The sequence below is a fragment of the Rhineura floridana genome, chromosome 2 (genome assembly GCF_030035675.1).
Source record: "Rhineura floridana isolate rRhiFlo1 chromosome 2, rRhiFlo1.hap2, whole genome shotgun sequence".
NCBI lineage: Eukaryota > Metazoa > Chordata > Lepidosauria > Squamata > Rhineuridae > Rhineura > Rhineura floridana.
In genome coordinates, this window is record NC_084481.1 from 92,133,068 (window position 1) to 92,159,440 (window position 26,373).

Sequence of the window (26,373 nt, forward strand, 5' to 3'; positions counted from 1 at the left end):
AGGAAAGGTATTGAAAATAAAACTGTCAATATCATAATGCCTTTATATACATCTATGGTGCGGCCACGTTTGAAATGCTGTGTGTAGTTCTGGTCACCCTACCTCAAAAAGGATGTTGTAAAGCTGGAAAAGGTTCAAAAAAGAGCAACCAAAATGATCAAGGGGATGGAGCAACTCCCCTATGAGAAAAGGTTGCAGCATTAGGGGCTTTTTAGTTTAGAGAAAAGGCAAGCAAGAGGTGACATGATAGAAGTGTATAATATTATGCATAACATGGAGAACATGGATAAGAAGAGTTTTTCTCTCTCATAACACTGGAACTCATGGACATCCAATGAAGCTGAATGTTGGAGATTCAGGACACAAAAGAAAGTACTTCTTCACACAGTGCATAGTTAAACTATGGAATTCGCTCCCACAAGAGGCAGTGGTGGCCATAAACTTGGATGGATTTAAAAGAGGATTAGACAGATTCATGGAGGAAAGGGCTATCAGTGCCTTCTAGCCATGATGGCTATGCTGTGCTTCCATAGCCATAGGCAGTATTCTTCCAAATACCAGCTGCTGGAAACTGCAGAAGGGGAGAGTGCTCTTTGCACTCAAGTCCTGCTTGCAGATTTTCCATGGGCAACTGGTTGGGCACTTGAGAACAGGATGCTGGACTAGATGGGCCATTGACCTGATCCAGCTGGCTATTCTTTTGTTCTTATGAAGAAATGTATCTCTGAGTGGGATGCCATTCCAAGATGCTATGAGCTAAGCTACCACTATGGTAGTCATTGGCTGTCATGGTGTTAATAACGCATGCTTAAAATAGGAACCTGGGAGGATGGACTACAGCTCAGTGGTAGAGCACATGCTTTGCATGCAGCAGGTCACAGGTTCAATCCCTGGCATCTCCCCCCCCTTTTTTTAAGGATCAGGTAGCAAGTGATGTGCCTGAGACCCTGGAGAGCTGCTGCCAGTCAGAGTATATAATACTGGGCTAAATAGACAAATAGCTTGATGAGATATAAGGCAGCTTCCTGACCAGTTGTTACTCTAAAGTTAAAAAATATTATGAACCACAGAAGTGCTAACATCCCCTTTTAGATTTGGGTTGATAAATCTAAATGGACTCTTTTCTCTTTAGGACAGAAGTCCTCAAGTGCTTGCCTAACTTCCCTAAGTCAAGCAGGCCACTATTTGAGGCCAAGCCTTAGAAAAATATGCAGCACAATCCTGTGCTTACTCCCAGGCAAGTGTGTATAGGATTCATAGAATCATACAATCATAGAATAGTAGAGTTGGAAGGGGCCTATAAGGCCATCAAGTCCAACCCCCTGCTCAATGCAGGAATCCAAATCAAAGCATTCCCGACAGATGGCTGTCCAGCTGCCTCTTGAATGCCTCCAGTGTCAGAGAGTGTCGGATTGCAGTTTGAGATGAGCATAAGTTGATGGTTGTGATATAAAAGTAGACTTATTAAAAATAAGGTTGCTCCATATTTACTATCATATTTCCCTGAACCATTTTACTTTCCTTGAGGGGATCCCTTCCATACCAGCTTGCTATCTAAGTAACCCTTGTATCCTGGGACATGTTAAAGGCTTCACTGTCACTTCCCGTGGGACATCAGCCAGGCCTAATGAGCCTTTGCAGTTGCCTTGTATGAATTTAGCTTGTGTCAGAATAGAGTCCTATCTCCATCCACAGCTGCACATTTCATGGAGAATATTGTAAGTGATGGTCATACTGTCTTTCCTTGCCAGTCTTCTGGCTGAAGAATCTCTATAAAGCTTGTGAGGAACCCAGTGCTCCTGCAACAGAGTACGAAAAAACATTGCTCTAATCCAGTTGTTGCCAACATGGTATCCTCCAGGTGTTGTTGGGCTCCCAAACACCATCAGCCACAAGCTTGCATGATGATGGGAATAGTGGTCCAACAACATCTGGAGGGCACCCAGCCCAATCCAAAAGGCATTCATATTTGCTGTCTCCAAAAAGCAAGTTTTTTTCTTTTGACTGATCTGCCCCTAACAGGGCAGTACTGTGTCAGCTAAGATGCAAATATAGATATGATTACCTTTCTTTTATCATGCCTTCTGTTCAACACATTAATGTCTTATTTCTTCCTGGCCAGATAAATTGCTTTAATCCTCCATAATAAATAATCTCTACAGTGTAGGATGTGGTCCCTCCTAGATCATTTCCTGCAGAGCAAATGTATATTGTCTGGTGGCCTTTGCTACCCTATCTGTATGCTTTAATTAAGTCCTGAATTTCAGAAGGAAATGAAGTTGTGTATCCATGTGATCCAGGCCGGGGGTAATGTATTCTGCTCTGATCACCCACAGGCCCTTGATTTTGTGGTGTCAGAGACCTAGAAGGATAAGCTGTTCTAGCTCTTGTTAATGTTGGGTCCCAACCTTATTGGTATGTCATTTGCTTGAATGTCATTCAGCTCAAGCCTTTGAAATCCATGCTGTACCTTGGCTAAAGTGTGGAAAAGTTTACTTGAGCCCTAGCTTAGCTGGAAGCTGTCTGGACTGAGATCAGCAGCAAGGAAGGGAGATGTGTCCAGCCATGGGCAAACGCGTTTTAAACCGAAGCCAGAGAAAATGGTCTGGCTGCTTCTGAAGCAACTAGTGCGGCTGCAGCCTATGTGGGAGTGTAGATACTGTGCTTGGATCAGCTCTTTTCTGCTACAGCCCCATTCCACAGTCTGTGATACTGGTTTGACTAGGTAGGCTCACTCTCATCTCCTGTTTGGAATCAAGCAGCTCAAAACAAAGGAAATAAGGGCACTTGGACCATACAACTTGCCATATTACCCTGTTGTTGTTGTTATGTGCCTTCAAGTCGATCACGACTTATGGTGACCCTATGAATCAATGACCTCCAATAGCATCAGTTGTGAACCACCCTGTTCAGATCTTGTAAGTTCTGTGGCTTCCTTTATGGAATCAATCCATCTTTTGTTTGGCTTTCCTCTTTTTCTACTCCCTTCTGTTTTACTCAGCAATATTGTCTTTTCTAGTGAATCATGTCTTCTCATGATGTGTCCAAAGTATGATAGCCTCAGTTTCATCATTTTAGCTTCTAGTGGTAGTTCTGGTTTAATTTGTTCTAACACCCAATTATTTGTCTTTTTTGCAGTCCATTGTATGCGCAAAGCTCTCCTCCAACTAATTTCGAATGAGTTTATTTTTCTCTTATCCGCCTTTTTCACTGTCCAACTTTCACATCCATACATAGAGATCGGGAATACCATGGTCTGAATGACCCTGACTTCAGTGTTCAGTGATACATCTTTGCATTGGAGGACCTTTTCTAGTTCTCTCATAGCTGCCCTCCCCAGTCCTAGCCTTCTTCTGATTTCTTGACTATTGTCTCCATTTTGGTTAATGACTATGCCAGGGTATTGATAATCCTTGACAAGTTCAATGTCCTCATTGTCAACTTTAAAGATACATAAATCTGTTGTCATTATTTTAGTTGTCTTGATGTTCAGCTGTAATCCTGCTTTTGTGCTTTCCTCTTTAGCTTTCATCAGCATTTGTTTCAAATCATTACTAGTTTCTGCTAGTAGTATGGTATCGTCTGCATATCTTAAATTATTGATATTTCTCCCTCCAATTTTCACACCTCCTTCATCTTGGTCCAATCCCGCTTTCCGTATGATATGTTCTGTGTATAGATTAAACAAGTAGGGTGATCAAATACACCCCTGTCTCAAACCCTTTCCAACTGGGAACCAGTCGGTTTCTCCATATTCTGTCCTTACAGTAGCCTCTTGTCCAGAGTATAAGTTGTGCATCAGGACAATCAAATGCTGTGGCACCCCCATTTCCTTTAAAGCGTTCCATAGTTTTTCATGATCTACACAATCAAAGGGTTTGCTGTAATCTATAAACCACAGGGTGATTTCCTTCTGAAATTCCTTGGTCCGTTCCATTATCCAACGCATGTGTGCGATATGATCTCTGGTGCATCTTCCTTTCTGAATCCATCTTGGACACTGGCATTTCTCGCTCCATATATGGTAAGAGCCTTTGTTGTAGAATCTTGCGCGTTGCTTTACTTGCATGGGATATTAAGGCAATAGTTCTGCATTCCCTGGGATCCCCTTTCTTTGGAATTGGGATGTATATTGAATGCTTCCAGTCTGTGGGCCATTGTTTAGTTCCTCTGTGAATGAATATGTCATCCTTGCATCTCTTTTGTAGATTTCTTCAGTGTATTGCTTCCATCTTCCTTTTATTTCATCTCGGTCAGTCAGTGTGTTCCCCTGTTGATTATTCAACATTCCTACCCTTGGTTTATATTTCCTTTTCATTTCTCTAATCTTTTGGAATAGGGCTCTTGTACTACCCTTTTTGTTGTCTTCTTCTATTTCTGTATAATATTTGTCCCTACGTACTAGTCGCTGTATTGTTGCATTTAGGGTTCTAACTGTGTTTCTATCTCCTTTTGCTTTCCTCCTCTTTTTAACCATTTTAATAGTTTCCATTGAGGTCTTTTAACTAGAGGCATTGTCTTTTTGCATTCTTCCCTGGTAGTGTCTCTGACTTCACTCCATAGTTCTTCTGGTTCTCTGTCAACTAAGTTTAAAGCCTCAAATCTGTTCCTTATTTGATCTTTATATTCTTCTGGGATGTTATTTAAATTGTATTTTGGCATTATGATTGCTTTGTTCTTCTTCTTTAGCTTTACTCTGATTTTTGATATGACCAGTTCATGATCTGGTCTTGTTTTCACAGAAAGTATGGAACTTCTCCATCTTCTGCTACCAATTATATAATTAATTTGATTCCTATATTGACCATTTGGTGATGTCCACGTGTACAGTTGTCCTTTTGGTTGCTTGAAAAATTTGTTTGCAAGAAACAAATTATTGGCTTCATAGAATTCAATAAGTCTTTCTCCTGCTTCATTTCTATCTCCTAAGCCCCATTTCCCCACAATTCCTAGTTCTTCTCTGTTCCCTACTTTTGCATTCCAGTCCCCCATGATTATCAGCACATCTGTTTTGATGTATGATCAATTTCTTCCTGTACTTCTGTATAAAATCTCTCCAATTCCTCTTCTTTTGCATTTGCCTTTGGAGTGTAGACTTGGATGATGGTTATATTAATCAGTTTCCCGTTTAATCGCATTGATATCACTCGCTCAGACCTTGCATTGTAGCTCCTAATTGCTTTTGCTATCTCACTATTAAAGCAACCCCATTTCTTCTTAATTTCTCATTTTTTGCATAATATATTTTGTAGCCTGATTGAAAATGTCCCATTCCCATCCATTTTAATTCACTCACACCAAGTATTGTAATGCTGATACGTTCCATTTCTTGCTTGACAATTTCTAACTTTCCTTGGTTTATGCTTCTCACATTCCATGTTCCTATTGTGTGTGTCGTACAACTCCGGACTCTCCTTTTGCATCTGTGCGCATCAGCCTCTGGGCTTCCTTTCGGCTTTGACCAGCTGCATCATTAGTCACAGCGCTACTTGTCCTTGTCCTTTGTTCTTCCCCAGTAGCTTGTTGAGTGCCTTCTGACTTGGGGGTGTCGTCTTCCAGCACTATCTCGTGTTGCATTTTGGACACTATGTTCATAGTTTTTCATGGAAAGAGGTATTTAGAGGTGGTTTAGCATTGCCTTCCTCTGAGTTTGGATGCATCTTAGTCTGGTGTCTCAGCTTTGACCATTCTGCCTTGGGTGCCCCTGCTAGGAGTCTAGCCTCTTGGTCTAGACTCCTGACGACATTGTTCTCAGCTTCTTCAATACTCTCAACCCCCCTCACCACGTTATGGTGTGCATCCTAGAGGGGGCATATTTGCCTAATGAAACAAAAAACATTTGCAAAAAATAAAAGGTTGCTCCATTGACCTCTAGACAGGGAATGGTCCTTTATATGGGGTTGGAGAGGAAGGGAAGAGCATAGCCAACATACTTGGTTGGGGGTAGGGGGAGAGGCTGGAGATATGTCTGCCTGTCATCCCTGACAGCTGTGTGTCTACATCTCTCTGCTGTCTAAAAAGGCCTGCTTCATTGTTTGAGCCCCACGCCATGCCACGCCACGGCCACGGCTACTTGCCAAGGAAATACAGGCTCCACCATTCCTTCTGTGTATGGAAGCTGCTACCTCTCTTTGCCCCTAAACACCAGCATGGCTTAATTTGAGGCAGGACTTAGTTATAGAGCCTGGTTTTGATTGTTAGGTTAAGCATCCAGAGCCTGTGTCATAACAATAAAGGGGAGAGCATCTCTCAGTGCTGATAGCCCACTGCTTGGTTCCACACATCTGAGGTTAATGGGCATGGTTTTCAGGTTCGACCACTTGCACAGTTCTGTTTCAGAGCAAACAGAATCAAGGTTGTGGAGTAACTGTTCATTCTGGGAACTGAAATTAAGCAGTCATGCTTCGTTACTAGATTGTTTCCTACCCAGATTGCCTTTTAGTAACCTGTGCAGCACAGCCACTTTTGAGATTGTTCCTCCCCAATGTGGTTCCCTCCAGATGTTTTGGCGTATAGCTCCCACCAGCCCTGCCAAGTGTGGTCAGTAGTCAGGGATGATGGAAGGTATAGTCTGAAACATCTGGAGGGCACCAGGTTGGGGAAGGTTGCTATAGACCAATCCCCTCCCCCGGTCCCCGCCGCCTCAACCTCACCAGTCATGAGATCTACCACAGATATCTACCCCCGCTCCTCCTCCAGGATCAGTAAATCCTTTATGAGAGTTTTTCTACACTTGGCTCCACAGAAAAGATTTCTGGCATGTTTTCCATAAATTATGACCTATGTCATACCTGCAGAAGGGACTGAGCAGTGGCTTCCCTTGTTCCCTGACAAACCTCAATTCTGCCCTTTTGGCTTGAGAGCTGAAGGCTCAGAATCTCTGCCCCAGTGCCCTGTAGATCATTGAGCTCCTGGCTGGCATACTGTGAACCCTCTAGTGCTCCTTCCCACCTTAGCCTTGAGCTGCTGGCATCTGATACATACTTGGCCTTGTTGTCAGGTAGTCATAACACAGGAAGTGGCATGTCCCCATTTAACTCATGCTGGCGGGCACTCTGCATCCGTCATGCTCGGCTGAGATGCAACTTCTTATGCTCATTCCATACAGGGACAATCCAAGCCCCCACCTCAGCAGCAGCTTCTGGGCAAGAGAATGGCATGTGCTCTTGTTTGGCATCTTTCCCCGGTGACTCCCTTCTTGGACATTGCAGCCTGCTTGGTAGCTATTTTGCTATCTTCAGGACATTTTTGCTTCAGTGCCCTAGAAAGGTTTGGTTACCCTGTGAAGGAGCTGGTGCATTGGATTTGGGCAGGATGTATGTGTGGACTCATGATGATTAATTTTATCTTGAGAGGCAGGTTACTCAGAAGAATATGTCACCTACCTGGGGCAGTTTCTGGGCTGCGTCACTAACCCATTAGTGGCCCACGGTTTCATAAATCTTGGTTTTGAAGAGTAGTTCTAATCACTGTTTTAGGCAATACGATGGCAATGGAAATCAAGACATGAGTGGGATTGTGCGTCTGTATTTTTTCTGTGTGTAAACAATGTACAAATTTCTGGAAACTTGGCCAACACCTTAAGTTTTGAATTTTGACCACCTTAAAAAAAAGCTTGGTTGTTTTATTATCTTGAGGGGAAAGACATGATGACATCATGTGAGACAGTAAAATGTGCCACTTTAGCCAATTGGCATTTGTATTTTGGAATGTTTCTGTTTGTTGAGATTTTGCTTGCTTGCTTGCTTTGACTATTTTGTGTAATAATTTTCCTCCAAAAAGTTTGTTTAGGAGTTCATGCCATTAGAAGTGGCTGTACTTGACATATTCTAATCTGGTCTTACATATTTGGTCCATTGCTATGAGAATACAACTTGCTTTAAGGATTGAGACTGCAATCCTAACCCATTTACCTGGGAGTAAGCCCTGCTGAATTCAATAGGACTGATTTCTGAGTAGACATGGTTAGGATTGCACTGTAGGCTCCCACCAATAATCTGCTGTCACCCTGGACTATTGTAGTTATTAAACAAAACTGCAAGAATAGGATGATGATGATGTGCAGTCATTAACACACCTAACAGCTTGATGTAACTGCTAGTGGGGTGATTACCAAAATTGCGTAGGTGCTGCCTGGAACACCCCGAGTGCAAAGAGTGAATAGCTATCTGAACAGGGTAAGGTACTGAGGAGCAGAAGTATGCATGAATGATGTGATGCTATAAAGAGAGAAGAAGGGTGTTCTGTGCTGTCCTGCCCTCCCCTCCAAATGGGTTAAGATGCACTATGAGGATGGGCTTCCAATGGAAACAGTGCTAGTAGCCACAATGGCTGTACTCTGCCTTCACAGTTGAAGATGGTGTGCTTCTGAATATCAGTTGGTGGAAACCACAGGAGGGGAGAGGGCTCTTGCACTCAGGTCCTGCTCGCAGTCTTGGTCAGTCACTGTGAGAACAGGGTGCTGTTCAACAATTGGTTAGCCACTGTGAGAACAGGGTGTTGGGCTAGATGGGCCACTGGCCTGATCCAGCAGGCTCTTCTTATGTTCTTATAGGTACTGTGAATCCATTGGATGAGCAATTTGAGCAAGGGGAACATCAGTTCCCCAGCTTTTGGTGTGATATTCAGTCTCTGACCTGCTTGGTTCATAGAGATGGGCTTGATCTGTTACCTACTGAGGGCTGAGCCTGAGATGCTTCTTTTAAAAGCAAATCTCATGTTTGCTGCATTACTATTCCCAAGGGCATCACAGTGAAACATATACCTTCCCCACTCATGGGGAATGCCGTAGCTCAGTGGTAGAGCACATGCTTTGCATTCAGAAGGTTCTAGGTTCAGTCCCTGACATCTCCACATAGAGCCACGAAAGATCCCTGTCTGAACCCGACGGCAACTGCCAGACAGTGCAGACAGTACTGAGCTTGATGGGCCAATGGTGCCGCTCTGTATACATCCTGTGAATGTATGAAGAATCCCCCACTAGAGTGACCAATGCAGAGACTGTGCCCATCCTCTCCAGTTATGGGAGCTTGCAGTCTCGAGTAGCATGAGGGTGCCTGAGCCTAAGCTTTGGGCAAAAAGTCATGGCTTATCTTAGTGAGAGATGGAGGCTTTGAGGAGCACAGAGAGCAACGTCTGGCAGCGGCTTAGAGAAAACAGTGGGGGTCGCCGTGCCCTGGGATCTGCCACCACCCTGTTTTCTGCCAGTATTACCAGTGAGGGAGGGGATGAATGGATGGGGAAAGCAAGGAAGGGTGGAAATGACCCGCCACGGTGCCTGCCCTGGGTACACTGTTTTTGTTCAGTGCCGGTCCTCTGCTGTTTACTTTTCCCTGAGTTATGACTGTGTCTTTGCCTTTGATCTGGCACCTCTAGCTGCCTATTGGCTGCTCTTGCCCTACCTTTGGGGTCATTCACCTGCCAGTTTTACAACTTTTTTCAGCCTGGATACAACAAGAATGCTGATCCTTAGCGGCTGTAGCAAAAACCTTTTGATTGTGGTCCTTATTGTAGAGTATGAAGGGGCCAAAGGGTTATCTAGTCCTAAGTTCCTATTCCTCCCTGCAAACAAGTCCAATGTGCCTCAAGAAAAGAGCAGGTGCACTGCAAGGAAGAGTACCTGCAGAGGCACAGATCTTACAAGATGGCTCAAGCAAGTAAGCCAAACCATGTGCTATAGGGAGAAGGCACAGCTTGTGGATACAGTGGCCATTCACAATTACCCAAGTCTCTGGTGAGCCCTTCCTTTCACCTTCTTTTTGTTTGCTTCAGTGGTGTACTTGTGGCTGATGTATTTGCCTTCTCTTTTCAGAGACATGCAGAAAACATACAATAGTTCTTGTCTGTTTTTGTTTTGGAGATGCTGTTGCAAACCATATTGTGTCAACGAACAGGATGAATGTTCCCTAAAATTGCTGAGGTACCAAATTATGCTGGATAGATGTAATCACGCTATCCCTATGAATAGTTTGTCCATTTGATTCCTCAGAACACTAGGTTTCATTTGAAAAACAGCATATTTCTGTCCCTCACAGCTGGAAAAGTTGAACACATTTGCTGAAGATTCTGTGGGCCCTTCCATAATTTGCACATACTATTCTTGATGCTTTTCAACCAGTTATGGCTAGTGCTATAATATCCTGTCCCAAATAATGTGTGGGGTGGGGCAGCTTTGCTTCAAGGGGATATCTTTTCAGCATGTTTTTATTATTAAAATAAGACATTTGTGTCCTGTTTTGCATAGTCTCCAAAGTAAAAGAAAGAAAAAGTTTAATAAAATGGCGAAAGAGTGCTGCAGAGAGTGGAATAAATAGGTAGTCTTGCTTTTCAAGACTGTTTTAAAGGGGTTCATGGAACAGCAAATGAGTATTCCAACTCCCAAGGGTGGAGGGAGATAGAAGAGAGCATGGGCACAGCGAGGGATTGTGACTCATCTCCAGTCATGTTATGGGCACTAGCCAATAGGTGCCCACAATCCTTAAGCATTTCCAGTTCAACTGCATATGGTAAAGGGAGAGAAGTGGTTGCATTTGCTGTGTGGCATAATGCTATTTTCATAGCTGGGAGTATGTGACTTCCCTGCAGCAGAAGCACTTGTTTGAAAGAAGGGGGTTTGGATTCCTCACAGCAACCAGGTAACATGAGCACGTATTATACAAATGAAAACTATTATCTGGAAAGGCTTTGATAACACCAGAAGAGCTTCCAGTAGAAATAGTGAGAAGAAGTTTTTCAACCTCCATTGTCTGGTCATAGCCTGTGGGTTCATTCCCAGTTCTTCACTGCTTACTGTATGATAATTATATCCTGTGAATCCCAACCTCTTTAGTAGTACTTTTGCCATCACAACAGATTAATTTGGTGTGTGCAGTCCTTACACAATTGTACAGTTGCCACTTCTGCTACTGTGGAACAGTTTACTTCTAATGGGTCAAATGTGATGGATGTATTAGTTCAAAGAGCAGTTGCATCATTTATATCATTTGCAGAACGTGTTCTAGTTAGTCACAATGCACTGGAAGAGCCTTTTATTTGAACGCATAGCAGGCAAATGTCTCTGCCTGTAGCTCCCCGTTTTGTTGAAAGAGAAACAGATGTGCTTGCATTGCAGGGAGGGTGGCTCATATGGCGCAGCTTCATGTCACAGAAGCCTGCGTTGTAGGGAAGGGAGTTGATTGGTGACATCTCACTGCACTGCATCATAAAGTTGAGACTTCCATTGCGACTTGGATCCTGCCTACCCAAAATATATTGATGAGGGCAGATTATCCTCAGAGTATCTTACCTCACTTTTGATTCTCAGTAGGACATCTCCCAAATCAGTGTCCCCAACCATACCTATTCCCTGGAACCTCCCATGAATCTTTTCCAGGATGTTGGTATTTGGGTAGAACAAAAAGATCTCTGCATTTAAAGAAAAAGCTCCCCCACCCCCATTCCTTGTAGCAGCATAGCATGCAGAAGATCCCAGGTTCTGTTCCTAATATCTTAGCTAGCAGAGCTGGAGAAGATTGCTGCCCGAAGCCTTGGAGAGCCACTACCAGAATAGACAACGCTAGGCTGGATTGGAGCAATAGTGTGACTCCATGTAAGGCAGTTTAATATGTTCGCTCTAATCCAAGTAAATGGCCAATTGGCAGACAGAAGCTGGAACCCTGCTTGATACCCAAATGGTTCTGAAAGAGTTTGGGGTGGTTTGGGAGTTACAGCAGGGACTGTGTAACATTCCTCTGTTGCTCCCCAGCCCCTCCTGTCAGCCTCCCCTCCCCTATGGCTGTTGTCCCCTCTCCTGTTTAGCCAGGAACCTTGTGCCACTCCTACGGCCTGGAGTGGGAGGAGTGGGTGACAGGCACTGCCTTTGGACTCTGGCCTTGAGCAGCTCAGTGGGTGAGAGCCTGGAGAGAAACTGCCCTCTTATCTGTTACACTTTGTTCTCCCGACTGTTTGGGTGTGGAGCAGGCACAGTGCACAGAGACGTTATCTCTGGAAACCTTTGAAACACAGGCAGCAGGCTGGGCTCACTGTGTTCAGAGGTGGGCTGGGCCTTATGCCCCTCGCCCTGTGTGTTGGTACATGACAGTCTCTTTCCTCCTCGTCCTTTTGTCATGCTCCTTGTTTATGAGAGGGGGAGAGAGAAACTGCTTTACAGCTCTTCCTAATGGGTGAGGCTGGGTGTGTGGGTAGGTGAAATCACTGGGAGCTCCTGCTCCGAACATTGTAGCTTCCCCTTTTTGGAACTGGAGAAGCTGGACACTCCCCACAGGTAGCTCATCTCTCCCATTTCACTCTAGCTCCTATATTATGAATGAGGAACCCTTTCGGTTTTATAGTGAGAACTTCCCTGGAAAGCTGATATTCCCAGCACTGATAGTTTAGCAATGAGAGCCATTGCAGGAATGAACCCAGGAAGCTGCCATATAGCAGGTCAGTTTTTGTGCATCTAACCCAGTATTGCCAGCTTTAACTGGCAGCAGCCCTTCAGGACTTCAGACACAAATCTCTTCCCTCACCCACTACTTGGCCCTTTAACTGTGGGTGCCAGGGATTGAACCTGGGACCTTCTGCTTGCAAAGCATGTGCCTTATTACTGAGCTATCGTCTCTCCCTGACTATGGCCAATAGCGCAGAGTAAACCACCGAGATGCTGTTCCTAACACAGGCATTCTTGCAATACAGAATCAACATTTTAATTGTTTGAAACATGTTTTTAAGTGTTTTGTTGATTTTTTTTTGTAAACCGCTTAGAGTTTTGTTTTTTTTTACAATCAAAGCAGTGTATATAGTTCGTTAAATATTTAAAAATATATATTTTAATGTCCTGCAGACTGTGGTTGAAATGAGGTCCTCTTGTGTTATGTAGATTGATGTATAGTTTTTCTGCCTCTAGTGCTGTTCAGAAAGATCCTCCGTGGCGCAGAGTGGTAAGCGGCGGTAACGCAGCTGAAGCTCTGCTCACGGCCAGAGTTCGATTCCAACGGAAGGAGGAAGTTGAATCTCCGGTAAAAGGGGTCGAGGTCCATTCAGCCTTCCATCCAGCCGTGGTCGGTAAAATGAGTACCCGGCATATGCTGGGGGGTAAAGAAAGGCCGGGGAAGGAACTGGCAATCCCACCCCATATATACGGTCTGCCTAGTAAACGTCGCAAGACGTCACCCTAAGAGTCGGAAACGACTTGCACTATAAGTGCGGGGACACCTTTACCTTTAGTGTTGTTCAGAGCAGGCTTGACATGTTCCCCCTTTGCTCCCTAGATTTTGCCCCAAGCCTGCTGCCTGGGAGATGGATACCTCTTCACTTCTAACTTAAAGCAGCTCTACATGTCAGTGACCCAACAGCAGGCCAAGGCAGTTTGCAAACGGCACCGGGAAGGTAAGTAAATTAATCACAAGATGGGAAGGATGTGTCCACTGCATCACCACCCCTTGCAAAGATAGGAATACTTTTGGCAAATGGCCATAGAGAATAATCTTAACTCTGATGTTTTTGAATTGCCCCAGAATAGCCATCTCATTTTTCTGACACATCTCCCAGTTGGCTATTCTATCCTTCTAGCTAAAAAAAAAAGTTTACCCACAAGAAAGTGAAACAACCTCTTGATGCTCCCTGTTCTCTAGTATTCTTCTTCTGTACTCCCGGAGGGAGAAGCTTTTTCAGTCTGAGGGCCACATTCGTTTTTGAGAGGGACCACATGCTAGTGGTGGGTGGGGCAAAAGTGGGTGGAACAAGTAATGTAAAATTTGCCTTTGTAAAGAAGGCTAGTTTTTACACACACTCACATGCCCCTCTTTATTCTCTAACCAGGTAAGCAAGAGTCATTATCAGTGTTCAAGAAGACATTTCAGCTAGGCAAAAATACTCAAAGAGAGAGTGAAACAAGACCAGTGAGGGGTGTGGCTGGGGAAGGTGTGTGGCCTGGGCCAGAAACAGAGGCCTGGATTTGATTCCTAAGACATTTGATCCCCAAGCCTGAGTTTCACCATCCCGGTTTTGGTGATTTCTAGGTTACACTTCCATAATTCACAGTTCACAAGTTTCACCTAGTGCAAAATACAGCTCCATGCCTGTTGATAGGTTTCAGTCAGCATTGTCATATATCACCTATTTTGAGGCATCTGTGCTAGCTGTCCATTTGATTTCAGGCCCAATTTTAAATGCTGCTTTATAACCTTTTAAAGTCCGCAGTGGCTTGGGTTCTGATCATCTCAAGAAGAGTCTCCTTTCCTGTGCCCCTCTCTCCTGGCAACTGAGAGCTTTGCAAGGATCAGTGCTTTTTCAGTGGCTGCCCCAACACTTTGGAACGCTTCCAAAAGAGAGACACACATCTTCCTTCCTGCTGTTCTTTTTGGAAACAAGTGAAAATCTCTTTTTCAAAGCACCTTCAAGGACTGATTGCTGCTATGTCAGCTGTTTTTATGTACTGCTGCTGTGTTTTTAAATTTTTATTATTATTTTATTGTTGATATTTTATATTTTGTAATCCACTGATGTTTAATATGAACAGTGCTATACATTTGGATAAATAACTGAAATGTGACCATCTTTGCATTCCCCACTGAGTGTTAGCCTTCCCCTTCACATTTCGATATGGCTCACTCCTTCCAGCTGTTTCCATTTAAACGTTTTAAACTTGTGCAAGTGGTATAGGGTGAGGATGTGAATGATCTTCCATAGATGTTGGAGGGAGGATAAACTTGTGGGCTATTTGGTCCTGCAACTCTCAGTCACAGGAGCCCAGAAGTGGCCTCCGTTGTTACCCTACAGGTCTCCTGTCTTGGGTCATTCCTGCTGTTCTCCAGAGCTCAGTGTTCTTTAGGGGCTTGGATTGTACAGATGTTTGTTTTATGATATCTGTGTCCAAATACATATTTATTTGATTCCTGTCCCTTGACCCTGCTCCTCCTTACATACAAGAATGCACTGAATTTCCCTCCTCTGTGTGTGTTGTTTTTATTTGACACCATCAGGAGACTGTGAAAGCCCTGAACATGCCAGCTCCCAGGACCATGCCCAAGGGGCTGCGGATTTGCCAACTGAAGAGGATAAGATAGCGTCCCAGTCAGCAGCTGTGCAGTGTGTGCAAGACACAGTGGTGAGAGGAGTGCACACATGGGAATGGGCCAGGGAAGGGTGAGCTGGATAGCATATCATTGTGGGAGATTGTGCCATGAATGTGGGTGAAGACACAGGATATTTGCCAAAGGCCATGATGCATTTACTTGCTGCTGCTGCAGCTCTTTCTAGTACATAGTGGTCTGTCAGCTCCACAGAGGCAGGGGTGGGTAGGCGAGTGAGGCGCCAAGCCCACAAAAGGTTGCCAACCCATATATATCCTGCAGCCTAAGAACAGAAAGGGACATGTGAATATTAACGGTTTGGGGGCAAGCACATGAAAGTGTGGGGTGCTGTTCCTCACCACTTATGAAATAACAGCTGTGGGTAGGGCGTGCTGTTGAGTGACACAGTCCTTAGTCAGAGGGTGTTCAGCCTAAGTTGGCTAGGCAGGGCAAAAGAGCTTGTCAAGATGTATTTGCTTTGGGCAACTTGTAATGGTGATAGAGTAAAGGAGAATCCCCTAGCAGCAGAAGGCATGGGAAAAGTGGTGCCTTATACTGAGCCAGACCACTGGTTCACCAAACCTAATGCTGCCTCCTCTGACTGGCAATGGTTCTGTAGGTCTTCTGCCAGAGGTCTTTCCCATCACTGTGACATGACTGGAGATGCCAGAGGTTCAGCCTGGGATTATTTGCATGCAGAGCATGTGTTCTACCACTGAGCTGCAGCCCCTCCTCTTAAAGAACTTTTTTTAAATGTACAGCCACCTTCATCCATCTGGCAGCCGTTCCATAGGGATTCAAACTGGAGACCACAGCGCTGGAAAGCAGAAGGGAACTGTGCAATCCCCACTCAGGATGCGACTCAGGATGGTGGTGGTTGTTTAGGGCAGGCTTTGTGGAGGTGTACTATGCTGAAAAATTTGGAAGAGGAAGGAGTTGGGAGGTGGATTGATGGATCCCAAGGAAGGAGGCTCTCCCAGGCAAATAGATATGACAGTGGTGGGAGAAAGAATAAAGAGGGCAGATGGGTTTGAATAAGGGAAAATTAATGAGAAGGAGAAATAACTAGAACCAAAAGCAACCCTAGGCCTAGTTTGTCTAAGCAGTATGGTTGCCCCTTCCCTGTGGCTCTATCCCACACTGCTCCTGTGATATATGAAGCAGCAAAATCACATGGGAGGGGGTGGAGACGACCATGTGGGATTTGGCCCTGCCAGCACATACATATTTTTGAAAGCTCATAAAATGGGGGCCAGGCATTTGTGGGTGAGGGGAGTTAAGTCATTTGTCAGTAGTGTTGTTGCAGGCACTAGGCAATAAGTGTATGTGACTTCATGCAACCACATTCCAGACAGCATTCCAGGTTGCAGTGGGTAGGAGAGAGAATTACATTTTCCTGATGACAATATATTGCATTTTGAATTCTAGAAAAATGTGGTGTCTCCTCTTAGCAGAGCTTCCTGAAGGAAAGGCATCTATCCCTGTGGCAAATGAGTAACAGTTACTAAAATGTCAATGCAAAACAAATCCAAGAGTGGCACTTGCATTTGTGTATCTTGTATAGATTTGATTTATTGCATGAAAAAGAAAAATTGACAGGGAAAGCATTAGAAATATAGTTTTTGCATAAACAATGGGAAAATGGTCTTTGCAGGAAGATCCCAATCTAGGTCAAGACAAACCATGCTTCCCCCATCCCATTACTGAGTACCCTGCAGTAAGATGCAAGAAATTGCCGTTCTCTGTGGTGCAGAAAAGTTTATGGATGGTCCAGTGGGCTTCTCTCTTTACCCTATAGATGTGACTTCATGGGTTAGACATATGAAATCCATCTTTATTCCCTGACCAGTGTTACCAAGTTCTGCTGCTTGGTGCTGGGCTGCTGTTCACCTCCCAGAGAGCAACCACAAGTTCTGTGTCTGGATGGACAAATGCTCAGAGTGAAGATGCCAGAGAGATCTGGTGTAGCTGTAATTGTTTTGATTTACCCCTGCTGTTAAATCAATTGGTTAGTTGATTGATTGATTCCGACTGTTGCCTCTTCTTTCCAGGTACCAGCCTCCCAAGCTCAGAAGGTTCAGTTGCCCATTGCCAAGACAAAAAGGAAGAAGGCAAAAGGGCTATTTGGCTGATGCAGGTGACTTTTTCATAGACTGACTTGAAATGCTGCTGTTGTTTTGAACACCGTCCCTCTTCCTGAAACATCTGTAAGGGAGCTCCTCCACGCCAGAGTACGCTATGCTACTCTTCTTTTTTCCCTTGCCGTGTTTAAACATGATGCTTGGAGAATGTCCCATTCCACACCATAGCTGTCTAGTATCCTATCCCTGCTTATTCTCCCCCCTCCCCCACTTCTGCTGCCCTAGAAACCTGGAGATGATGCAGCCAAAGTAACAAGCAGAGAGGAAAGTGGGCACAGCTGGAACAGTGACAGGAATCTAAATGGTAATAGTCACCTGGGCTTGTACACCTATTCTGTCCATAGAATTTATACCCCGTTTTGTTAATATGTGCGTAATAAAAATCTGGGCTATAAGACTTGGGCTTTCTGGTGCAGTGCACACGTACACACTACACAATGCAGGATTGCCTGCATTAATCAGCTCCCCTTGAACCACAACTTCCTATTTATGAAAACTTACAGCCTTCTTGGCAATAGAAAAATGTTTTTTAAAAGTGTGGCCAAAGCCTGTTGTTCTGCTGTATGGTTTGCATGGTTCTCTGTCCCTGCCTGGGGCTCTTAATCTATGTTCCCCTTCCCCTTCTGTTCCACCCAGCACATGCTTTCTCTCTTTCTTTGTAAAATTCTGCTCTATTTTTCACAAAATATTCTGCAAAAGTCCAAATATGAATGAAATGAAGATAAACTCTGATTCAAGCATATTCACACAAATCATAATTTATTCTGGGCTCTGAGGCTGTGCCTTTCTTGTTGCAAATCTTTGCTTTCCCCATTAAATATCTAGGGCTATTTGTAAAACCTCAGTGTTCTGGCTGATGGGACTCTTCCTGCCCATATAGCTGAAGATAGGATGTAACCCGCTTTTACTTTTGCACAGAGACAGTCCAAGGCATGTGTAGTGCCTGAGGTAGAAAACCCAAAGGGCCCTCTTGGTGGGTAAAATAATTATTATAATAAATGAAATGCTTTGCTGCCTTTAATAGTTTCCAAAAATTATCATATACTTTGTCTAACAGCAAAATCGGCTCTGCAGCTGCAGCACTTGGAACTCTGGGCACATATAGGGTTATCTTTAACATTTTGTTTAATGTCGTCATGCTTGTAAGCTAAAGTCCCATACAACGGCTTGCATCCTCAAACTTTTTGTGCAACATAGATCTGCACAACTTTTGATTCGCCAAGCTGAAAGTGACATCCCAGCCCCATCTGAGTACAGTGGCTAATTGAGATCTCAGTACTAGTCGTGCTTTTGCTGTAAACGTGGGACCACAAAAGCAGAGGGTCTGTCTAGCATCTAGCAATGATAATACAAGGCTCTTGGGCTATGTTTGGCTTCTGTAGTCATCAGTTGTGCAGGACTGTGCGGTAAGCTCCTGCTCATACAGCTCTTTATTTATTTATTTATTTATTACATTTATATACCGCCCCATAGTCGAAGCTCTCTGGGCAGTTTACAACAATTAAAAACATTAAAAACAAATATACACATTTAAAAACACATTTTAAAAAAAACAATTTAAAAACATTGCTACGTGATCCTCTCTTCCCTGGATCGCAGATCTCTTCTTGCCCTGAGTTTTATTCCACTCTGATGTCCTTCCTCCACCCTCCAACCTGCAAGGCTTCACTATGCCAAAACTCCAAATTTGTAGTCAGTGTTGTCATTTAATGCCCTTGGAGTTTTAGGATTGTGAGAGGAAGCAGCAGACACTTACTCACTGTAACTGCAGAGCAGGCATCTAACCTCCTACCCCCTCATACCTGCTTCCAGGATCAAAAGGGAAATAAAAACAGATTGCTCTTGACCAGAGGAATTACAGGCTGTCATTGCAAGCAAGCTGGAAAACCACATCCTAGAGGCCAGAAGAGGAAAAGGCTTTTTCTACAGCAAGGGATGCTAAAAATTTTGCCTACCCCCAAATGCTGCCCTGCCCACTTTGGCTGTCAATCAAGTAATGGTCATGCTGTCCTGCTCTGCTACACCCAATAGCCACAGAACCATTCACAATGATATTAACTCCTCTGACCTCAGAGGGAATTGAGCTAAGAAGCCTCTTCCTTTTCCTCTCCAGTTAAGCTTGAATAGTACAACTCTACTGCTTAACTGTACTATTCCAGCTAACTGGCGGGGAAAAGGAAGAGTCTTCGCAGTTGTACTACTGATATGAAGTGTCAAGAAGTGGTGTGTGCAGAGTTCTGGAATTATCTGAAGATATGCACACATACACACACGTGTTCAGTCATACACATATATTTTCATCCTAACATACTGGTGTTTGCCTATTAAGCTGACATGTTGTGCTAAGGTTCGCACTGTGTAGACAGAAGTACAAAAAAGATTTCCCGAAGCTGATAGTAGAGCTTTAAATTGATTGATTAACCAGAAAAGTATTGTTTTATATTATTGCAGGCTTTTTTAATGAAATCTGGGGTCCCGACTCCACATTTTGAACTACCCAGTGCAAGTTATTATGTAGTGTATGAACTACATGTTCTGGTAGAGCACCTGCTTTGCATGCAAAAAGTCCTGAGTTCAATCCCTGATATCTCCAGGTAGGTCTGGGAAATACCCATACCTTGGAGAGCCACTGCCAATCTGTTTATAATACTGGCTTGGTATAAAGCAGCTTCCTATGTTCTGTGTGGAAACTGGAGCTGAGAGTGTGATTTGCAGCAAATAATTGATGGAGTAGCTGTAGAACACGTATACTTTCCCCTGCTCATTTCTTTTATACTACAACTGCCCTCTGTCCCAAATACACGCACGCACACACAGCTCCTCCACACTTTAATTACACTCCAATTTGCTGACCCACATTAGGAACTGGAAGTGCAGAGGAAGGACGGGATATAACTCAAATAAATAAATAAATACCCCCGCTGGAAGAAAGAGACCTCTCTGTATTGATTTCCAGAGCAGATTCAGTGACTAGGCTTTGATGATACGCTGTTGAAGCACAATAGAAAAAGTAGTTCCGCTCATAGATCAGTAAGTAGTAGTTACTTATGACTGGCATACTGCAGACACTGTATCTGTTCAAATTACTTGCTAACTCATTCTTCTTTTGAAAAGTTTATCTTTTTTTTTATTTGCATGGATATGATTTGGATAAAGTGATAAAATGGCCCTTTTCAGAACTCCAGTGTTTGGGATTGTGCTCTGATGGAAGTTCAGCGTTTGATAAATTCTAGGAACATTGACAAAAACACCACAATCTAAATGCACACTAGGCTGCTTGTCCAGACCTGTATATGCCATATGTCTACGAGAACATCACACAAACATGGGTTTTGATACATTTTCCAGAATGTGGTAGATGCTTGATTTTTTTAAAAAAATGGTGGACATACCTGAGCAAAATGTGGCAAAATCTTTGAAAACAGAGAGGAGCTGGCTGGAGATGCTGGTTGTCAAGGAGTGGGGCTTATGGACCATGCATAGATTGCAATTCCCCCACACCTAGTGATGATTTGTTTATACCTCTTCAATGAGCCATCAGTCTCCCATTCCCACACATTTCAACATTTTAGAATCCTTTGAAAATCCTAAGTCTTGAAGGAAAAATACATTTTGTAAGATATGGAGCGATATGTAAATAGAAATGTATTCTGATCTCACACACACAGGCACACATTTTTTTAAAGACATAACGCCCTGTCTCTGTCTTCATGTGTTCACTCCTATCCTGGTTCCTTTGCCATTGTTCTATATTGTCATTCTGCCCCTTTCCTGGTTCTAGAAGCCTTATCCATTCCTCATTGTCTCAGTTTTTCAGTCCTTCCTGAACAGGCTGGTATTCTGAGAGACTCATTGTGTGTGAAGCCAAGTGCCAAGGAATTGGATCTGGTTTGCACCGTTTTTCCTTCTGGGACTAGGACCTGTAGCTCTCCCAAGGAGCATTGGGTTTGATAGAACTGTTGTATCAGAGTCACACAACTGATTTCCTTTTGGGCAAAGAGCTCCAGTTTCCAGCTTCCAGGGATGGAGCAGGCTGTTATTCTCACCTTTCTTTAAACATGTTGTGAGAGGGAAACAAACATTTGCTCTCAGGATGCTAATGGGGAGGTTACACACAATTGCACTTTCAGGATGAGTTGTGCCTGTGAAAGTTATGGGATGATGAGGCTGCTTTGGCTGCTATTGGTGCATGCATGTTCCATGCTTTCTCAATAACAATCCTGTAATTTCTCATACCACAAAAGTTGGGTGAACAACCTAGATCTCAGATCCAACTTTCTGCCTTCATCTACATGGGTAACTCACAACAGTGTAGACTAGCATCTCTTACCACTGTGCAGTACCTTAGAAACAAGGCAAAACTACTTGCCTACTTAATCTTACCTGTTGGGTCAGTTTTGCATTTTTTTCTTATCAATTTCATGCAGATTTTTTTTTCTTTCTACATTGCAACTTCCTAAATAGTATTATTGGCTATTACATATAAACAAGATAAGCTTTGCAAGAGCTGTACTGTTTGATCATATCGGAGTTCCTTGCAAGTACTTGGCTCTTTTAAATGTTAAGGTAGGCAAGATAAACTTTGCAAGAAGTCTGATAAGAGTACAGCCAAAACAAGGTTACTGTTCAGCCTTGAAATATGTCACTAGGAAGTATCTTGACATTTTCCCTTTTATCATAGGATTATTAGGAAATGTGAATGTATGCAAATATCTGACCTAATTTTATCAGCTTTACTTTGTGATAGATCAAGGTTTGGATTTTTGGGTTAGGGCATGATTACTGTGTTCTTGGGGTAAGAACTTCTAGCCAGATGAGAGAGCCTGCTTTGGATTTCCAGTATTTGGCCAGTTTGACAACGTAGTTTCTAATAATAATTTTTTAAAACCCTGTGATGGTTCCACTACTCTCTGTCTTAAAGTGATCAGTGGTGGTGCATTTGAAACAACATATTGGCGATGTACCTTAGTGGACATAGAAACATCAGGGGAGCTGCACATTCCTGCCTCATGAAGAATAAGGGTTCTTCAGGCAAGATGTAACAACCTCCTTGCAACATCTGCTAATGTCAGAGATTCTGCAGTTGAGCCAAAATGGACACATAATGCTTCTTAGCTGAATTCATGATTCTCTGGACAAAGGAACTGACATTATCTGCTAGTGGTAGGATAGGCATACTCCATCCTGCCTCTTCCCAGAACAGGAATCTGCCCTCAAGAAATTCCCATTTTACTTACCAGTTCTGAAGATCTACAGGAAGACACAAAGGGCCATAGATGCCATCTTTTTATATTATCTCAAGACTGCAATCCTAAAGACACTTACTAGAGATGAGCCCCAGTGAACTCAGTGGGCTTTTTGAATAAATACACATAGGATCAGACTGCAATTTTTGGAACTGCCATGCTGTGCTAATTAAGAATGGTAGCACTTTTTATATACAGGAAGGGCAGATATAAGCGAGGCTACTACATCCTGCAGAACAATGCTCTCCTATTTTGTGTACCTTATGTTTCTTTTGAGAAACTGTTTACTTCTTTGAAGGTTGTGCACTTTCCCTCTCCAGGAACGCACACCTCCCCTGATCTTTTTTTAAACTGCAAACATGAGTACAATCATCCTGCTGCAGCATGTATGTATGTTATTAAGCCCATGCTATTACATTAAGATGGAATATTGTGTTGCAGGTGCTGAACTGAGTTTAATGTAAGTAGATCACTAAGGAAATAATAAAGGGTTTGGGGTTTGTGTGTGCCCCATCCCCCCCGAAAGGCCCTTTCGTTCATTCCAGGACTATTAACTTTATTTTAAAAAAAGAAAGCACTGAAGAAAAATTTAGGATTGCTTCATTTCACCAAACATCCTCTTAGAGCAGAAAAAGTGAATATATTTCTATATATGAAAAATGTATGAATTCAGAAATGTATTCCTGAAAGATCATTACAGTAGTCTTCCTCCCTTTGCAGCCCTTGAACCCCCACTGTTGTAAATGTATGGCTCTAGTCACTTAAGCTAGGCTATTTATAACATCAGAGTTCAGCCTGGCAAGGGTTTTTTTTTTTTTTTTTTGCATAATCTTGCTAAAATATGTGCAAGGAGGTGACACTGTATGCACTGTACTCTATGATTTGTTCCTGCCCATGTTTCCTCATCTTGGGCTTTTTGACTTTTTTAAAAAAGGGGGAGCTCTCGCCAGACGTTTTACGCTGTCCTCCATCTTGGCCATTGTTATATCACTCTTCTTTCATTATTGAACCCCATTTCTTTATTTTTCATGGTGAATTTGCAGCATTTCAGCCCTCCTTCTAGATTCCTTGTTAATGTCATCTAATTTATTTTAGTTAATGCTAAACTTAGCTACTTCACAATAGTCTCTTAAGCTGCACATGCAAACCCCACCAAACCACATCAAATTTATGGCAGTGTGTCTGGGTGCAATAGTGCACAAACAGTGTTTATTTGGCACAAACAAACAAAACCCCAAGCCTACAATTTCAGGCAAAGAAAACATGCCTGTATGGGAATTGTGCAAAGATTTGTACTGAGGCAGCAAGGGACAAAACTGCACGTCTCTTGATTCAGCTTGAGGAGGCAAACCAACTTCTCTCCCGCCCCACACACCACTACCACAAGAAGTTGGAGGCAGTTTGCATGAGGGAATACTGCTTGTGTGTATACTCATTCCACTGTTATCCTTGATCCAATAAGTTTGGCAGGTTTTTTCTTTTAATTATTTCAAAATACTGCACAATCTGTTTGAGCAGAAGTGACAACGCAACAAAAGGTTTATGTACGCCACGGGAAGCAGTCTCTTTCGAACTACTTTCAAACTCTCTTTAAAGCTATTATCTGGCTCCAGCCCGAGTGTGTCCTAGAGGCTGTCGTTCCAAGTGAACATGCTGCAGGCAACGGGCAGAATGGGTGTGTGCTCTGTCTGCCAAACACACTCCCTGACCACTGCATGGCCCTGCCCAAGTGGCGCAGCCCATCTGTATTTGCCATTAAAGAGCCATCATCAGCATAAGGAAAAGTGAAAGTTTTTTTTTAAGAGGCCTGTTGTTCCTGTTCAGAGTCTGCTCCTGGCTAAACTACTTTCACCCATGTACTAGATATTTCCTGCTAGGAAATCAGGTTGCAAGTGACACTGGGAAGAACTCCAAACCAGCCATTACAATTGGGACTTAGCACATGGTTATTAAGAAGGAATATCCTCACTCCCCGAGTTAAGTAGCAGAGAGAAACAGCAAAGACAGCCCAGCATGGGCTGATGTCACTGAAAAGATTTGTATTTATGTCTGTGAAGTTATTCAGAATTTGTCTACAGAGTCTCTTGACAGCCACTACTATGATAACGAGTGATACTCAGCTACTTGTGTCTGTGACACTTGCTCTAGTTTCACTGTTTGGATGTTATATTAAATGGCTTTACTGACAACAGTGGAAGCCACTTTATAGCAAAAAGCAATGTATAAAACGTGAGAATTAATGAATGAATGACAGGGAAGAATGGCTACTGCTGCAAGGGGACTGGTAGCAGTAGAGGAAGAGGAAAGCAGGACAGGAAAGCCAATTCTTGTATTAATATGACTGCCACTGCTAATCTATAGTTTGAAATTGTATAAATGTGTACAAACCCTTCAGGCTGAGCACTATTGTTCCCACTTTAAAACAGGATGAGATGATGCTGAATCCAGCTGACTAACGCCAAGCCCCCTCAAATCCCAGATCAGTGCTGCACCCTCTGAATATGACACTGGCATTCCAGTACCTTCTAAAGCAACGGTAGGAAACCATTTTGGCCCAGCAGACCAAATCTTATCTCCCCCGTGTAGTGGCCCAACTTTGACAGGTGGGCAGGAACTGGCTGGCATGCCTAAACCAGGCACAACTGAGGTCCCATGCATCCACTGATGTGTGGGGAGTTCAATCCTGATTTTGCTGCATCTCTACCTGCCCTATACCTGTTGTCACATATTATGTCTGGTGTGGGGCAAGTGGTTGAGGTTCAGGAAATGACAAAAAATGGGGAGGGCTGCTGGGGCAAGTGTGGCCAGCGGGCCGGAGGTTCCCCACCTCTGTTCTATCAGCCATGCGATAGTACCCCAGATCCTGATGGCTCTTCTGTGCTCATCAAAAGTAGCATGAGTAAGTTTCTGCGTAAACTCATATGGGCCTTGACAGAGCTTGGAAATTTACTTTTTTTGAACTACAACTCCCATCAGCCCGATCCAGTGGCCATGCTGGCTGGGGCTGATGGGAGTTGTGGTTCAAAAAAGTAACTTTTCCAAGCTCTGGCCTTGAAACTGAACCTGCATTCTTGAGACAGCAAGATAATTCTTCTCAAAAGGCTGACGTTGGTTGCTATTTCCCAGCTTTGTACTCAGTACAGATGTGCATAAGAAACCTGAATAAGGAACTGAGGTTTGCATACCTCTACTTCCCCAAATAAGCAGTAGGTTACCCAAACATATACTCCTTCCATATACCCAATATACCCAATAATCCATATTCCATTTACCCAATCATATACTCCTTTGACTGGAAGACTGTCTCCCAGCAGACATTTTAAGGTAGTGTTTGGTTTTATGATGATTTTATTGTTTGCTTTATGTATGGCTTGTTTTTAGGTACACCGCATATAAATGCAAATGATTAAGTGGTATATAAATGTTTTAAATAAATAAAAATAAGATAACCCAGCACTGTATCCAGCCCAGAATTTCATTTTTTGTCTAACATACTTTGTGATGCCTCTAGCCTAAAAATGTGAATGGCAATAAGCCTTTGGCTGCCCCAAATCATATACTGCTACCATAGACTCTCCCCCAGATACACTTTTTTTTGGGGGGGGGGTCTTTATTTCGATAAGATTCCTTTCCGATACTGCAATCCTGTATATTACTCAAACGTAAGCCCTGTTCATTTTGATGGTTGAGTGTGTATAGGATAGGAGAATCCAAACCATTGTGTTCAAGCCAAAACTTCATTTTTGTGCAAGGTGTTTTCTAATGTGAACCAATTATATATATTTTTTCCCTTGCCAATGTACTCACAAGTAAAAGAACCGTGGGATTTGTCTCCTGAAATAAGCTTTGGGCCACTTCCAGATCATAAGCAGCCAGAACAGCCCAAGCTTATTTCCAGGAGCAAATCCCACATCCTTATTCATAGGCTTATTG

General features: G+C 43.3%; 1 protein-coding gene across 5 annotated transcripts in view; it reads left to right on the forward strand.

Annotated features, from left to right (window-relative positions):
- The window catches only part of NHEJ1 (non-homologous end joining factor 1), a 115,116-nt gene extending 97,527 nt beyond the window's left edge, over positions 1–17,589 (forward strand). For 4 of the 5 annotated variants that reach the window (XM_061609330.1, XM_061609333.1, XM_061609332.1 and 1 more), the window contains 3 exons: positions 13,251–13,368; positions 14,964–15,126; positions 17,105–17,589. In XM_061609330.1, coding sequence (XP_061465314.1) covers positions 13,251–13,368; positions 14,964–15,126; positions 17,105–17,210 — 387 coding nt within the window. In that variant the 3' untranslated portion in view covers positions 17,211–17,589. The remainder of the gene's footprint in view (positions 1–13,250; positions 13,369–14,963; positions 15,127–17,104) is intronic. The other variant, XM_061609334.1, reaches the window with a different exon arrangement.
- The last annotated feature ends 8,784 nt before the right edge of the window (positions 17,590–26,373 follow it).